At 53.9% G+C, this 14,534-nt stretch overlaps 7 protein-coding genes across 7 annotated transcripts; 4 read left to right on the top strand and 3 right to left on the bottom strand.

Annotated features, from left to right (window-relative positions):
* Positions 1-837: 837 nt before the first annotated feature.
* GLRG_01601 (uncharacterized protein) lies at positions 838-1,113 on the bottom strand (the record flags this gene model as incomplete). Its single annotated transcript, XM_008092286.1, has 1 exon — positions 838-1,113. The coding sequence occupies one exon, from the start codon at positions 1,111-1,113 to the stop codon at positions 838-840; it is 276 nt and encodes a 91-aa protein (XP_008090477.1).
* Positions 1,114-3,600: 2,487 nt separating this feature from the next.
* Positions 3,601-4,699, top strand: GLRG_01600 (uncharacterized protein; the record flags this gene model as incomplete). The annotated part of the gene is made up of 3 exons (XM_008092285.1): positions 3,601-4,184; positions 4,255-4,469; positions 4,578-4,699. The coding sequence occupies 3 exons, from the start codon at positions 3,601-3,603 to the stop codon at positions 4,697-4,699; spliced, it is 921 nt and encodes a 306-aa protein (XP_008090476.1).
* A 763-nt stretch (positions 4,700-5,462) lies between these two features.
* Positions 5,463-6,180, bottom strand: GLRG_01599 (uncharacterized protein; the record flags this gene model as incomplete). Its single annotated transcript, XM_008092284.1, has 3 exons — positions 5,463-5,933; positions 5,997-6,080; positions 6,148-6,180. The coding sequence occupies 3 exons, from the start codon at positions 6,178-6,180 to the stop codon at positions 5,463-5,465; spliced, it is 588 nt and encodes a 195-aa protein (XP_008090475.1).
* A 1,720-nt stretch (positions 6,181-7,900) lies between these two features.
* On the top strand, positions 7,901-8,604 carry GLRG_01598 (RNA polymerase Rpb7-like domain-containing protein; the record flags this gene model as incomplete). The annotated part of the gene is made up of 4 exons (XM_008092283.1): positions 7,901-8,149; positions 8,208-8,288; positions 8,360-8,529; positions 8,589-8,604. 4 exons carry the CDS (start codon positions 7,901-7,903, stop codon positions 8,602-8,604), a joined length of 516 nt encoding a protein of 171 aa, XP_008090474.1.
* Positions 8,605-9,781: 1,177 nt separating this feature from the next.
* On the top strand, positions 9,782-10,852 carry GLRG_01597 (HpcH/HpaI aldolase/citrate lyase family protein; the record flags this gene model as incomplete). The annotated part of the gene is made up of 5 exons (XM_008092282.1): positions 9,782-9,950; positions 10,015-10,107; positions 10,167-10,192; positions 10,260-10,527; positions 10,587-10,852. The coding sequence occupies 5 exons, from the start codon at positions 9,782-9,784 to the stop codon at positions 10,850-10,852; spliced, it is 822 nt and encodes a 273-aa protein (XP_008090473.1).
* Positions 10,853-11,015: 163 nt separating this feature from the next.
* GLRG_01596 (glutaredoxin-like domain-containing protein) lies at positions 11,016-11,495 on the bottom strand (the record flags this gene model as incomplete). Its single annotated transcript, XM_008092281.1, has 2 exons — positions 11,016-11,144; positions 11,289-11,495. 2 exons carry the CDS (start codon positions 11,493-11,495, stop codon positions 11,016-11,018), a joined length of 336 nt encoding a protein of 111 aa, XP_008090472.1.
* A 1,052-nt stretch (positions 11,496-12,547) lies between these two features.
* Positions 12,548-13,776, top strand: GLRG_01595 (CORD and CS domain-containing protein; the record flags this gene model as incomplete). The annotated part of the gene is made up of 2 exons (XM_008092280.1): positions 12,548-12,653; positions 12,914-13,776. The coding sequence occupies 2 exons, from the start codon at positions 12,548-12,550 to the stop codon at positions 13,774-13,776; spliced, it is 969 nt and encodes a 322-aa protein (XP_008090471.1).
* Between the last annotated feature and the right edge of the window lie 758 nt (positions 13,777-14,534).

The raw sequence follows: 14,534 nt of genomic DNA, 5'->3' as shown, positions 1-14,534 counted from the left end.
AGAGTACAAGCAATGTGGAGTTTTCTCTCAGAATATCACACATGGACGCGTCTTTGTTGACACCCGTCCTGAACCAAACTCGATATTAGTTAGTCCGAGGTGGGCCTGATGGAAGCGGCGGGGATCTCGGGACTGGATCGGCCCTCTCCCGTATTGATCAGCTGAAAGCCACATCCAAAGCTAGGTAAGATGGAAGGCGGTGGGAGGCTTTTGGCAGTTGGGTTGTTTATTCGATACTGTCGAAATTTCCGGTGGACAACTATTTACGAGAGGACGGAAGACTGCATCAAACATCATTCCAGAACATCACGTACAAAGAGAAGTTGCTTCATTTGCAATGAGGCCAGGGGTTGAATGACATCAGTAGGCGAAGACGTCGATTTCTCTACGCCGGTGAGCTGCAAACACTCAACAACATCGTCAAGGGCGTATACGGCTTTGTTGTTCCCCACGTCATTACCGATACCATTTCGCTCCTGCTACTGTGAGGCCATGTAAGTGAAGAAATACCGAGTAAAAGTTGCGCCAATACTCTACGGCCAGCTCCTCAGCCCCTACTTCATAAACAGGTGCCTGAACTTGTTTTCTTTGCTCTCGTGTGAGAGAGAACCATCATGAAGCTTGGTGAGGTCGGTACTTTCAAAAGATTATCCTCTTGGTCGCCCACTCGGTTCTCTGCTGCATCGTTCGTTTCAGCCGAAGTTCGTATCCGCCCCTCTAAAGTCGCGAGAGCCTCCTGCCGCATTTTCCAGCAGGAGGTTGTTTGCTGTCGAGGGCTGGACTCCTTTTCGAACTGCCAGGTCTGGGGGTTGCCACCGGCTTCGGGACTGGAACGGCTTATGCGGTTACGGTAAACGCTGCCTCGGATGCCTTTGACGGGGTTTGTGGGAAGACCTTGACCGGTAGCAGAGACAGCATTCTTTTGCTTGCCGTACTCGGAGATCCTACGTCTCCGAGTGCTTCTTCCTTCCTCGTGGCGCCGCTGCATTTGGTCATGTCGAACTCGGCTCCGCCCCGCACTTCTCTGAAGCTCTTCCAGCTGTGAGTCTGCCTGCCCCCGCCGCTGCTCCAGTTTAGAGATTTCCTGCTGCTGGAGCTCGGGGTGCCGACCATCCTCACGGATATTGCGCGCTATCTCAGGAGACACCGCCTCTCGTGCGGAAGCTGATCCAGTCCCTCCAAGTTGTGCTGCTCCCGGACTTCTGTTGTTCCCAACGACCTCCGCCTCGGCGCCAGGATGCGGGTCTGGAACGATCGATACGTTTGGTGGATGGCGGCGCTTGACTAGGTGAAGTCCAGAAACCAATCCGCCATTGCTCGTGGATGAAAGGAGCCCATTCTCTTTCCTTCCTCCGGAAATCTGGTTTTTGAAGTGATAGCGCGCATCGTTGGCCAGCGGGCGAATAGGATTGTCATCTGGAGCTGGTCGAATGAGGCCCTCAGAACCGAGAGACGTCGCAAAGGGTCTTACAGAGCTGTCGGATGCTCTTTTCGCGTCCCGCTCGCCGACGTCGAACCCGAACTCAGCATTCTCTTCTGTCGTCACAAGACCAAACCCAAGCCTGGCAATCTCGACGAGGGACAGGAGGCTTTCCATTTCCTCACTGAGAGATCTTGTGTGATCGGTTGTCCCACCCACCACCTGGCAGCCTTTTATGTGAACGTCCCTGCCACTGTCCAGTCCCTGATTGACGGCATGGCAAATGGCTTTGAGGTGAATTCCCCTGCCTGCTGCGGTACGCGGGTTTTGAGGGCGTGATTCAGCAACTGCTATCTGTTGGCTGAGTACGCACAATCCGGATGGCTTAGGGGCTGCCTTGGGCAAGAACCACAGATCGGTGTGGCCACGCCTTGGGAAGTACCCAAAGAAGCAGTGTGTTGATGCCGATATCCCTTTTCGCAAAGAATTCCGGGTCCTTATATTCCCGTCGAGGTTCCGGTACAAGATATACCTGGAGGCTTCCTTGATATACGCGTCTGTGTATGCTTCTGCTCGTTGCCACCAAACGGGTACATGGACCATATCACTCCGCTGCGCAGAACCTCTCGAAGCCTTCTCCCACAATCTTCCCCAGTCATCTTCCCAAATGATAAGATTTTCGTGACGATCTTCGATGGCCCATTTCGCACCATCTGGCTGGTCGTTTGGGATTCCAAAACGCCGACGGTTCTGTGTTTTTCGGTGCGGCGGGTGAGCTCGGACTTTGTCGTATGCAACGGGGTCTAAAACACGAGAATCATGTATGTCGGGCGGCGAGGGCGGTTCGCGTACTGTCCCAAGTGATCCAGAACGACGGTGGTTTTGTGTACCCATGTCTTCAGAAACAGAATGAGTTGAAATCACTCCATCTAATTTGGTTATCACCGGGTGTTGTTGGTCGTTATGGTTCATATGTAATGCACCTCAGTAGTCCGGTCTTTTAGGTTCATCGGAAAAGCTGGACGTCTCGTGATGGTAGTACGTCATCTCTATTATGCTTCACTGAGTGGTGTTGGGTGGTTAAAATCCCCGGGACACGGTGTAAGCGAGGATATTTTTCTTCGATTTCTTTTTTCAAAAGTTGATGTATACTTAGATATATATGCGCATTGGTGCACAGGACGGAGATGTCTCTCTCTGTATTGCTCGAGATGAATTGAGAAGTGGGAAGCGATGGAATAATGAAGAAACGTAACCTTGCGTTTCGCCAACGCAAAGAGCTACCAGTCCCACAGGCGCGTTCTTGGCCAGACACCAGTTGAGAAACAAGGACATTGGAGAGCGACAGGAGAATTGACGTGGTTAAGCTTTGGGCATTATTGTTCGATATGTACTGAAGTGACAGGGTCAAAGTCGAAAGTTTCAAAATGCCTCGAGCGTCATAGTTTCGTATGAAACAGAGTTGTCAATGAAAGCAACACGCCGTTATGATCTGTAGTCTGAGTGAAAGATGAATGCTAGGAAGGTAAAGGAGTGTTATATATAGTAACACGGGTGTCAAAGGAGATTCCGTAACAAGATGGTGAACAGCGTCTCAAGTTCGCCTTCCCTCATTGTGTACAAGGAGTAATCAACGCCCTTCTAGTTCTTTCCGGATGTCAAAAGACAAGAGTTACTGCCGTCGAACAGTCCGTAGATCCTCCGTCAAGTTCTGTTTCTGATAGTGTTTTGCTGTCGTGTCTACCAGGATGACCTGGTCGGCAAGGGACTCATACGCCAAGTACTGCCAGATGTTGATGAATTAATGAAGTGGCCAATGGATACTTCACCGACTGTAAAGATATTTCTCTTCGTCCTGACATATATAGATACCCAAAAAGACTGATGGAATACAACAACAACCATGTACAATGGCATTGATGAAGAACCATCATGTCCACCACCTTCCACCTTTGTTCGTTTTCTTTCGTCGCAAGTGAGGTCAGGATTGTCATAGAGTCATATAGATCCACGCTTGAACGGGTCAAAATGGAGGCCTTCTGACTGACATTAGACACACTTACCACACTACTTCACATCATAAATAAACACAACTGGTCTAACTAAAGCAGTAGGTTATTATTGGGAATCATCTAACGTCACCGTCGCATTCTTCAGCAACCGTCGCCACAACTGCAGCCATGTGTTTCACCCACGTGAAATACTCCTGCAACCACAACGAAAAGTGCGTCCTCAAATGCCGCAAGCTCTGGTCCGCAAGGACTAGCTGGTGCTGCTACCCTGCCTTCCTGTTTACCTTCGGCTGGCCCAATGAAGAGCCCTGCAGCGACTTCGTGGAGAGGAAAGCATTCTTCTCTCCTAAGACCTGCCCAGAGTGTACCGAAGCAGAGCAGTCCGCTCCACAGACCAGGGGCATCGTGCCGAGCAAGTACCGCCACAAGCTCACGCCCGAAGCGTTGAACACCTCGCGACAGCGAATGAAGGAGAGGGAGAAGGAAGATGCCGTCAAAGAGCGGTGGTACACACGGGAGGAAAACTTTCAGGAGACGTTGAGGAAGTGGGAGCAGGAGGAGCGGCTGAACCGGGACGTCGTCGCTGGGAGTACCGCCAAAACTGACAAAGCACTACCCGATATGCCGTCGTTCATCCATGTCCCGCTCGGTGATCGCTGGGGTGACCCGAGCTACCACTACCCACCACACATCGCCGATGTGTATGACGCCGCTCCCCTTACCCCGCCGAGAAACCGTGGCCGTTCGGGGTCGTACGTGCAGCAGGAGCAACCTCCGCAGCAACCGGACCAGACGGTGAAGAATATTGACGTTGTCTTGAAGGACCGGAATCAGCAACCTGAGCAAAAGCACCATGATAGACACTGCGCGGATCGTCACCGGCATGGGGAGGATCACTTTGCGAGCCCAGTCGATGGCTTCCGGCATGCGCAACATCTCACAGCCCTGTCGGACAATGTGGATCAAAACCGGTACGCAGCACATCATGCAACAATTCCGAACCCTGACCCCTACCTTCATCTCGAAAAAGAGCCAGTGTATGGCGGCCGGGTAGGACAAACCCTAAAAACCCAGCAGCAGAGACCACAGCAGTCGCTCCACTATCAAAATGGGTACGCCGAGCCCAGAAGTCTGACCGATACCAGACTCGCGCCGAAGCTGCCTATCCCGGAGAGACGGGGGCACAGGAGGCCACAAGCCCTGGTCCACGAACGTGCTCGGCCTGGAGAGCCCAGTCGCCGAGGCACCGACCCTGCGCCTCCAGTGAGAACACCAAGGTCCGGCCCACTGAAGGGATTCTTCCACGCGTTTGGGGGCAGTTCGCATCGGCGCGACGATGCTCGCTGTGATAGATACGAGAGCCGGAAAGTTGCCGCGGACGCCCACTCAGACGTCAGCTCCTTTGTGTGCCGCGATTCCCGTGACGTGGAGAAGGGGAGGCTAATGTAACTATGTTCAACCCGTGCCTAGCAAGACGGAGATAGATGGCAGCAAGAGAGATTTGGTGAGTGAATGCTCCATGTTCGTTGAACTATGTACCTGTGTCGTGCGTTTCACTTCTTTGCGATTGACCTAGACGAATAAAGCATCCTTTCCTGTTCCCAAAAAATAAAGAATAAAAATAAAAAATAGCTTATGGCCTGAAGCAGACCAAGCGTATGGGGTCTGATGGCAACTCTGTGTGGCAAGCACTGTATCTGGCCAAGGTAACAGATCCAATGACTGACAATCTGCATACGCGTAAGCTGCAAATTGGTATCCGATGAAAGTACTCCGCCTGTGAATGAATGGCGCCTGCCCGAATATGCTTTCATGCCGTGGGACCTCGATCTCAACTGATGTCTCTTCTCCGTTTGGCCGCTGCGTCCCTGACGATCCCTGTACCCCTTATATCGTTCACCTCTCTCTGGCGATGGGGTGAGACAGGCAAGCGGACAGTTGGCGCGGGGCGAGCGCGCAACACTAATTCCGAATGGTTTGCATTACGCAGTACCGAGTAAACCTCTATCGACGGTTGGTTTGCGCATGATTTATTGGGCCTTGCCGTTCTTGGCTGCCCCGTTCGCCTTTGAAGTCCTGAACTTGGCGATTTCCTTCTCGACGGCCTTGTCCACGCGGCCCTTGAGCTCCTGTCGGTAGCCGAGCTTGAACAGGAACTCGAGCCAGACGAAGAGAGGGGCGAGGAAGACGGCTTGGATCAGGTTGTCCAGAAGAGCCGGCGCACGTCCCTCGAAGGCGCCATGCCCGATGAACTGGAAGATCCAGCAGGCGATATGGACGCCGATGGCAGCCTGATTCGTCAAGGCGGGGTTCTGGAGCCTAAAGGAATTGCCAGCAGCGGTGGCACCCAGGCAGATGATGGCCAGCAGAGTGCCGGCTACGGGCTCGAGGAGAACGTACAGACCACCCCAAGTCAGAGCAGCCAAGGTTCCCAGGTTAAGTTCCAGGTTGGGGACAGTGAGCCAACTGGGGAGCGGGATGAGAGGTCCTGTGTTGGTAGCCTGGGCAAGTCTGCATGAGCTCAAGACGATCAAGGAGGGCGCGCTCTCTCATTGGCTGCTTACTAGACAAAATCCCGAAAAGAGAATCATGGGCACACATGCCATGTGAATGCCAATGTTGACAGTGTTATGGTGATAAGCCCCATACTGTGAGGTGATTAACAGGTGCTATGAGAAGATATTTGAGGATGCCGAATCGTTCTCATTCACTTACAAAGGTCAAATGCTTTTCCAAGTCGAGGGACATGATGGCGGCGGAAAAAACGGTGATTGGTTGTGGGATCTGAGCCAAGGCGAAGCGGGTGACTTGAGAACCGAGGTTTGATGGATGTAGGACACACACACCAGAACGAGGCTGCAGGGTAGCTCAGCCGCAGGCGGATCGACAGGAGAGCTGAGTTGGAGCGGAAGCGGACAAGCAGGGCGGTTCGAGAGTGCTGGGTGCCTTTGACAGCAGTGCGTCGATCTCTCACAAGGAATCGGATGGTTAGATTGACTGCTGGCGGTAGGGAGAGAGGTTAGAGAGCTGGTGATGTTGGACCGTGTGGAGGATGATGGAAAATGAAGGAAGGCCGTCGTGTTCCGGACAGGGTTGCAATGGTGTTCATAAACTACGTGGTGTCCCACTACAGCACGTCGCCCGTACCTTTGGAGTGGAAGCGCCCGTGGGGCCGCTGAGGAGCGCGTTTTTGCGCTTCGGTTTGGGGGACCCGTAGGGGGGAGTCCACTGGGTGTCCCAGCAAGTGACAAACCACAGCAGCGGACAGGGGGCGGCTCGTGACTGGGGATTTCGGGCGGCCGAGTCCACTAAAAACCACTAAAGGTGCATGCACCCAACGTACGACGCCCCTTTACCCAATCTGATGTCGTGGGTTTGTCTTGTGAGCGTGTTGGAGGCTGGGGGAGGTTTTTCGGCCGACTCTCTTGGGTTTGGGGGAAACGCGAAAATCTTGGCCACAAAGAAAGACTAGAAAAAGATCCGTAGTAACGGATACGTACAGTGCTTACTTAGGTAGGTACCTAGAAGAAGACGAGGAAGCTGTGCCACAAGAGGTATGCGTGAAAAACTAGGGTTGCGATTTTCCGCCGTTGCAAATGGCACCACTCGTTGCATTCCTTTTGACACCCGATAGGCGCACATTAGGCGGTTGAGATGCTCAGCGAACCATCTCCGCCTACCTACTTGCCGTGGTTTAGTCCACGAATCGGCATTGCTACTCAGTTCCATCCTTCAGTTACAAACAAGGTTCAGACTTTGTCTTTCCTGAACATCGCTCTTACCCCGGTCTTCCAGGGCCACAGGCCACTAGCCACATTGAGATTCCGCGCTAGTGACAGGGTTCAGCGCCTATCCTATCCGTGGGTAACTCTGCTGTTCTGCTTGTAGGTGTGGCTTGACATTTCATTCATGGGCGAATGCTTCCCCATTCCACTTTTTCTGCCTGGGCAATGTGGCTGTCCCGCAAGGCAAAAATAATTCAGGAGCCACTTCTTCGCCGCAACAAGGCCATCTCAGCCTCGCCGGCTTCATCTTGCACAACCTCTCCGTTCTACCCGTCGAGTCACCACGCCGGCGGCGCATTTCCGATAGCGCATTATAGGGGCACTACCAGACATCCAATCGAGTCCTCGCGCTTCTCTTTTCTTCAGTCATTCTGTATTTTTCTCCACTAAGAGCCGACGTGCTGCGCGACTTCTCACAGCTTCTCATTTGCTCACGAACCCCCAAAGCACCGTACAGCGGTCTAGCTTCGGAAGCAGCGCCACGATTGCGTTCACTCGTCGAATCACGCGCGTCACTTGAACCTCATTTCACTTCGATATCAGCTCTAGAACTAGTTGCATATTAATACAGACGCATTGCTGCTACGCGCCATCAAGAATTCGCAGGAGCTGGATCTGGGCAGCCGCGTTCACAACCACCCGCCACTCTTCCTCGGACACGCTGCGCTGCGACAACCACCAACATGTTTTTCCTCTACAACATGGAGCGCAGGGTTACCTTGCACCCATCCTACTTTGGTCGGAACATGCATGAGTTGGTGACGAGCAAGCTGTTGAAGGACGTGGAGGGCACCTGCGCGGGAAGCTACTATATTATTTCCATTATGGATACCTTCGACATCTCCGAGGGTCGCATTCTCCCTGGCAGCGGCCTGGCCGAGTTCACCGTCGGCTACCGAGCCGTCGTGTGGCGGCCCTTCAAGGGCGAGACGGTAATTGCTACAAATCTGCCTGGCTTTGTCGGGGAAGCGGTTTCTGACATGAACCCAGGTTGATGCTGTGGTCTACTCAGTCAACCACCAGGGCTTTTTCGCCCAGGCGGGACCTCTCCGGTTATTCGTGTCGGCACATGTAGGTTCTCGCTTCCGCGCTGGCCAGGCAGTCCTATTTCGCCGTTCACTAACCTGTGATCCCTCCACCAGTTGATTCCCTCCGAGATCAAGTGGGATCCCAACGCGACTCCGCCGCAGTTCACCAACAACGAGGACACCATCATCGAGCCGGGGACACACGTGCGCGTCAAAGTGATCGGTACACGTACAGAAGTCGGCGAGATGTGGGCGATTGGGAGCATTAAAGAAGACTATCTTGGGTATGTCACACTCTGCACAGCAATGGCCAGGTTTCACTTACGAATGTTTCCCTGCGAAGTTGTCTCCAGGATTAAGTATCCCCCATCAGGGGGCAGAAAGGAAGCCCGGAGAGACCGCGCCCCGTGTAGCTCGCGAGAGCTTCGGTTAACGCACAGGGGTTATGATCCCCCATCAGAGCAGCGCCTCAGCCCTTCAGGGTATTCCGACTTTCGAGGTTTGGCACCATGCGCATCAAACAACGAGTGTTGCTACCGCGCAGAACAAGCTTTTGAACAAGGCCCAGACGAAATCTCAAGAGGATCGTTTGTGCGCCAGAAACGAACATTGCGTTACGCTGACAAGTCTGCATCCGAGAAGCAGAAGATAGAGAAAAGTTTGGAGAAGAAGAGGGCACCCGCGTGCCCAGGCGATCGGCGCGTTTTCCGTGATTTACAAGCGTCATATCCGGGTTGCGCATTGGCAGTTGTACAATACCAGAGGCCACAGCTTTCTCACGTTCGTCAAAATAAAATAAGCAAAAAGCAAGGCCATGCCTACACACAATGCCACCCCGTTTGTCTCCCAGGGACTGGGAATCGTTGGAGGGTCCGTTTTTTGAGGCCATTCGCGCACGTTTGAATGAGAAGCAGTGCGTGCGTGGTTTGACGAAATGCTTCTAGAATGCTCGTCGACTCGTGACTGCGACCGCAAGCTGTGAGCAAAGTTGAGGGTTGAGGTACTTTGTCTTGCTCTGCCCTACGCTTTACCAATGGGTTCTTGCTCTCTGGTTTTTTTCAATTTTCGGTTCCCGATTACAAAAAAACGACGTTAGTTTGTTGCCGCCTGGATGTATAGTTGATCATGGTTTGTGGTTTTCGGTTTGTGTAGTGTGGACATCCCCGCCAAACCGGCCCGTGAGCCCGCCTGACAATCCCTCGGCCCGCTGCGGTTGAGGGGATCCGGCCGCAGTTGGCCTGTCAATTCATCCCCTCTCTGCCTGTTTGCATGCAAGGGGTTTCAGCCGGCCTTCTCCCCGAGCGCTATTGGATATCGGACACCCCCGCACCAGCGCTTCTGACACAAGGCGCGGTTGACAGAGAGTGTCAGTTCACCACGGCCCGGATTGCGGGTGGTATTATCATCGTACGTCAGTACACACCGAAGACAAGGACTCACGTTACACAAAACTGCATCCATCTATACAAAACGTATGCTCTCTTGACATTTTCAAGTTGCCCGAGCCGCTAAGCACAAAGTAAAATAAAAGACAAAATGTCGGCGATGCAGACGGCCAATAGGCTCCGGACGGCTTTTACCAAGGGTACCGGCCCCAGCTTCGGGCTATGGCAGATGATCCCCGGCGCCAATGTTTCCCGAGTCCTTGCCCGGAGCCCGGGCGTGGACTGGGTCCTGGTGGACTGCGAGCATGGAAACATTGACGGTATAGATTTCGAGGCTTCCATCCCTGGTTGAAAAGCGAGACGTAATCTGACTTGAGACTCCAGACGGCGCCATGCACGATGCTGTGCCCGCAATTGCCGCGGCTGGTGTCTCCCCGATCGTGAGGCTGCCCGACATGCAGGGCTGGATGGTCAAGCGTAAGGAACCTTGTCCATAGACGGCTCGTATCACAGGACTTGGCTGACTATGTTTTCAGGAGCTTTAGATTGCGGCGCTCACGGGGTAGGGTCAACATACTGAAGTTGGAGGCCTCAAAAAGACTTCACTGACGCATTGAAAACAATAAAAGATACTCGTCCCGCTGCTCCGAACCGCCCAGGAGGCCAAGGATCTAGTCCAAGCCGCCAAGTTTCCGCCGTGGGGACGTCGGGGTTTCGGCTCGCCGCTGGCCATGGAGCGCTTCAGCCCGGCGCCGAGCATGACCGAGTACCTGCAACAGGCCAACGACAGCCTGCTGACGATGGTGCAGATCGAGACCAAGGAAGCGTTGGAGTCCGTCGAGGACATTGCGGCGGTCGAGGGCATCGATGTCCTCTTCATCGGGCCATTTGATCTTGGCTAGTAGAAGCTCCGAGGCCACCTGGGCATCTAAAACCCTCTAACAAGCGTGACACAGGCAACAACATCGGCCACCCGGTGATCAACGGTATCATCAAGAAGGAGCTGAGCGACGCCATCGACCGCGTCCTCGAAGCCACGCACAAGGCAGGCAAGAAGGTGGGCATCTTCTGTACCAGCGGCGAGCAGTCCAAGGTCTTTGCGGACAAGGGTTTCGACATGATTAGTGTTGCGACGGATTACACGGCATTGCAGTTTACGTTGTCGGAGTCACTGAGCGTTGCCAGGGGGGAGGCGAAGCCGGCCAAGGGTGGTTCGTACTGAAGCGAGGTTCAGAGGAAGAAAGGGGCAGCGAATAGGGACGGGGAGTAGGTAGGCTATGCTGCTTGCTTGGGATGCTTGGCTGACCCGCCGAGAAAATCTTTTCAGCCAAGTAATGGTGCGGCCGCGCTGGGTGAAGAAGAGAAACCACAACACCTCTAGCAGTTCAATTCTTGCCCTCAATCTGGTCCATCTTAGCCTCGATCTGGTCTGGGTCGAAGCGGTGCATGAGCTTGATGGCCTTGCCCACGAGTTTGGGGTCCTCCTCAGAAGCCTCGGCTTTGCTAATGTGAATCTGTGATAAGTTAGAAGGTAGCCGTATTTCAAGGTTGGAGATTGATGCTCCAGGCAATAGGCTTCAGGTACATCGGGCGGGCACTTGTTGCCAGCGTTATGGAATCCACAAGCGGGCAGGATCGATGAAGGGAACACAACTTACCACCGGCACATCGAAATCATACAGGTCCTTCCAGCTCTTCGCTTCTGGTGCGGTGATATTGACCTCTGTAAAGGCAAATGGCCTCCGATCCCAGACATTTGAGAGTGCCGATTTGGCACGCAAGCACAAGCCGCACTCATCGCGGGTGAAGAGAGTGATTCGGCATGCCTGTGCCTTCTGAAAGAGTTGCCGTGTCGGTGCAAACATTGTGTCTGGATAACTTTTCCCGATTCTGAAGACCGCAGTGAAGTCAAAAGTTCGCAATTGACTCGGCGGCAAACGCCAATCCCACACACACAGAAGAAGGCTGTCCAATAGGTGCGGTGTCGAAAAGAGTACCGTAGACGCAAGGCGCAGGCAGAGAGAAGATAGGCTCGACGGCTGCTATTTTGAAACAGCCTCGTTCTCGTTCAGCTAGGTAAACTAGAAATAGCCACAGGTGTCAAAAAGGGAGGTCGGGAGCGGCCAGGGATCCGCGACGTACAGGGGTCGAACGTCTGTGGGCAGATTCGGTGAAGGCAAAGAGTGAGATGGCGGGTCTGCCACTTGCTTGGTGCTTGCCTCTTGCCGACAGCGTTGGTGTGGTGGGGGTGACCGTTTGACGGTGTTTCAGAAGAGTCGGATTAATGAATGGATTAATCATTCCGAGCCTGCCTTTTAGCAGAGCAACAAGGTTACAATCGTCCAGAGTCGTGTTGTACCGATGAAATGGGCTAAAGGGAAACGTGTGGCTTAGAAATGCTGCATGTTTCTCGACTGAACTTCTTCTTCCCACCCACCCCGGCCTGGGTACAAGGACAGGGCCGGAGAGTGACTGCCTACTCGGCGGCCACGCCGCCACGGTGAACTCACCGAAGCAGCTGCACCCCACCTCCCATGGAACAGCTGTGGGCGAATCAGGAACTGTGTCATCGTGCATTGGTAAACTTTTTGAGCCAATTAGGTGTTGAGGACCCTGGGAAATTCTGGAATCCTGGAGAACATAGTAAACCCCTCCATCGACGACCATCCACCCCTCACTCTTGCTTCCTGCTGCCAGGGGCCCTTTCGACAACTTACAAACTTGCTGACCCGCCGCCGCCTTATCTTATTCACTATCCGACTTTCAAACGTCAACTGCCGTCAATTGAGATTTTTACCTTTGTCCCACTTTCCTCCTCTTTAACAGCTTTTCAGGGAAGCTGCACACTGTAAACCCATCCAACGCGAAAACGACTGCGAGGCAACGAAAGATCCATCCAAACCCCGGCCAGCCCAACATGGCAGAAAAGTGCGTCCACCAGGGCTGCGGCAAGCTCTACACCGATGCCGACGAGCCATGCGTCTACCACCCCGGCCCTCCAGTCTTCCATGAAGGCCAAAAAGGTACTCACTCAGTCGATTACAGCCCAACCAATTCATTTGCCCACCACCATGCCAGCTCTACACGTGCACTTCGTCATATTCGATCGGGGGCGCCGTCTCTTTCGTTCCTGTCCCGTGCGGCTGCGATAGGGATCCCCCTCCTTCGTACGGCTGTTTACTTTTCTATCCCTTGCCCATGATCCATTCAACCACCTCCCGATCGATTTGACACCGATCCGCGCGAGACACCGCAGCTAACCTCATCCGTCGCTATCAAACAGGTTGGAAATGCTGCAAGCCCCGCGTTCTTACCTTTGAGGAGTTCATGACTATTCCCCCATGCACAACCGGCAAGCACTCCACAACCGACCTGCCGCCGAAGATTGAGCAGAAGCCCCAAGCGGACCCCGCCGCGGCACCCTCCCTACTCGACAAGCTCGCCACCTCGGCCGACGAACCAGGACGCAAGCCCCTATCTCAAGCCGCCCAGGCCGCGCCCTCCCCTCCGCCGCCAGCGCCCGAGTCCGAGTCCGACGACGCCTCCCTCGAGATCCCCGATGGTACCACCTGCCGTCGCAAGGCCTGCTCAGCCACCTTCCACAAGGGCGCCTCCCGCGATGGCGAGTCCTGCGTCCACCACCCCGGAGTCCCCATCTTCCACGAGGGCTCCAAGGGTTACAGCTGCTGCAAGCGCCGCGTGCTCGAGTTCGACCAGTTCATGAAGATCGAGGGCTGCAAGACCAAGAACCGTCACCTCTTCATCGGCAGCGGCAAGAAGAAGGCTGCGGCGGCCGGTGGTGAGGAGAAGCTCGACACCGTCCGCACCGACTTTTACCAGACGCCCTCTACCGTCATCGCCTCCTTCTTCCTCAAGAAAATTGTCAAGGAGTCGGCCAAGATCGACTTCAAGCCGCAGTCCATCGCACTCGACCTGCCTACGTCGGACTCGCCGCCCAAGCGCTACACCGCCGAGGTGCCCTTGTTCGCGCCCATCGATGTGGAGAAGTCCACCTTCAAGGTCCTCGGCACTAAGCTTGAGGTAAACCTTGCTAAGGCCGGCAGTGAGTCGTGGCCAGTCCTGCGGAGTGACGACCGTCTCACCGGGGAGATATTACAAATCGGCAAGGCGGGACGTCTACAGTAGACTTGAGTGCTGCGAAATGATACTGTTGCGCTTCGCGCTGAGAGAATCATTATCCGAGTTCTTTTTTTTTTTTCGGATTTAGAGGAGTTAAGGACGAGAAACGGGGCAAAACAAAAAGCAAAGAAGAAGCACAAACGTTTAACTAGAAGAGGCGAAGGGGATATGGAAGGGCGGCTCCATGTCGCAACCCAAGGAGATGGTGCTGCTCTGTAATTCCAAGGAAAAAAACGTCAACCGAGACAACCATCCACGTCAAACTCAAGACATGTTCCTGACCCCCACCCCCCTCTTTCGAAATGAGGCCTAGGATGGCATCCCTCTCTCTCTCTCTCTATCTCTTGGTATTTGGGCTGTGTAAAACGTACTTGGACATGGTTATCTGCCGCTACTGCATGTGACGGCGGTGCTGGCTTGGAAACACGTTGCGCGTTTTCATCATTTGGCTCGCCGGGGAGATCTTCTCTACAATCCGCCTCAAGGGGAGAGACACAAGAGACATCAGTAGTACCTAGTAAGGAAAAGCAAGGAAACAGCCAGACACACAGACGCAATTCAGAACGTGTTCAGCCGGAACAGACCGAAAAAGTATAGCGGTGGACTAGCCCAACTCAATCCACCCCCCTCCCCCCTTTTCCCGAACACTGCCGTTCATTCATTCATCCAGCCACACACGGGTGGCAATTGGAAACACGACTCTCTAGACCTATCTCGGGACACGAAGAAAAACCTAAAGCGACAAGATGCCGAGAAAAAGACAA

Source organism: Colletotrichum graminicola (genome assembly GCF_000149035.1).
Source record: "Colletotrichum graminicola M1.001 genomic scaffold supercont1.4, whole genome shotgun sequence".
Taxonomy (NCBI): domain Eukaryota; kingdom Fungi; phylum Ascomycota; class Sordariomycetes; order Glomerellales; family Glomerellaceae; genus Colletotrichum; species Colletotrichum graminicola.
The sequence above is the reverse complement of the archived record's forward strand: the minus strand, read 5'-3'. Positions and strand labels throughout refer to the sequence as shown.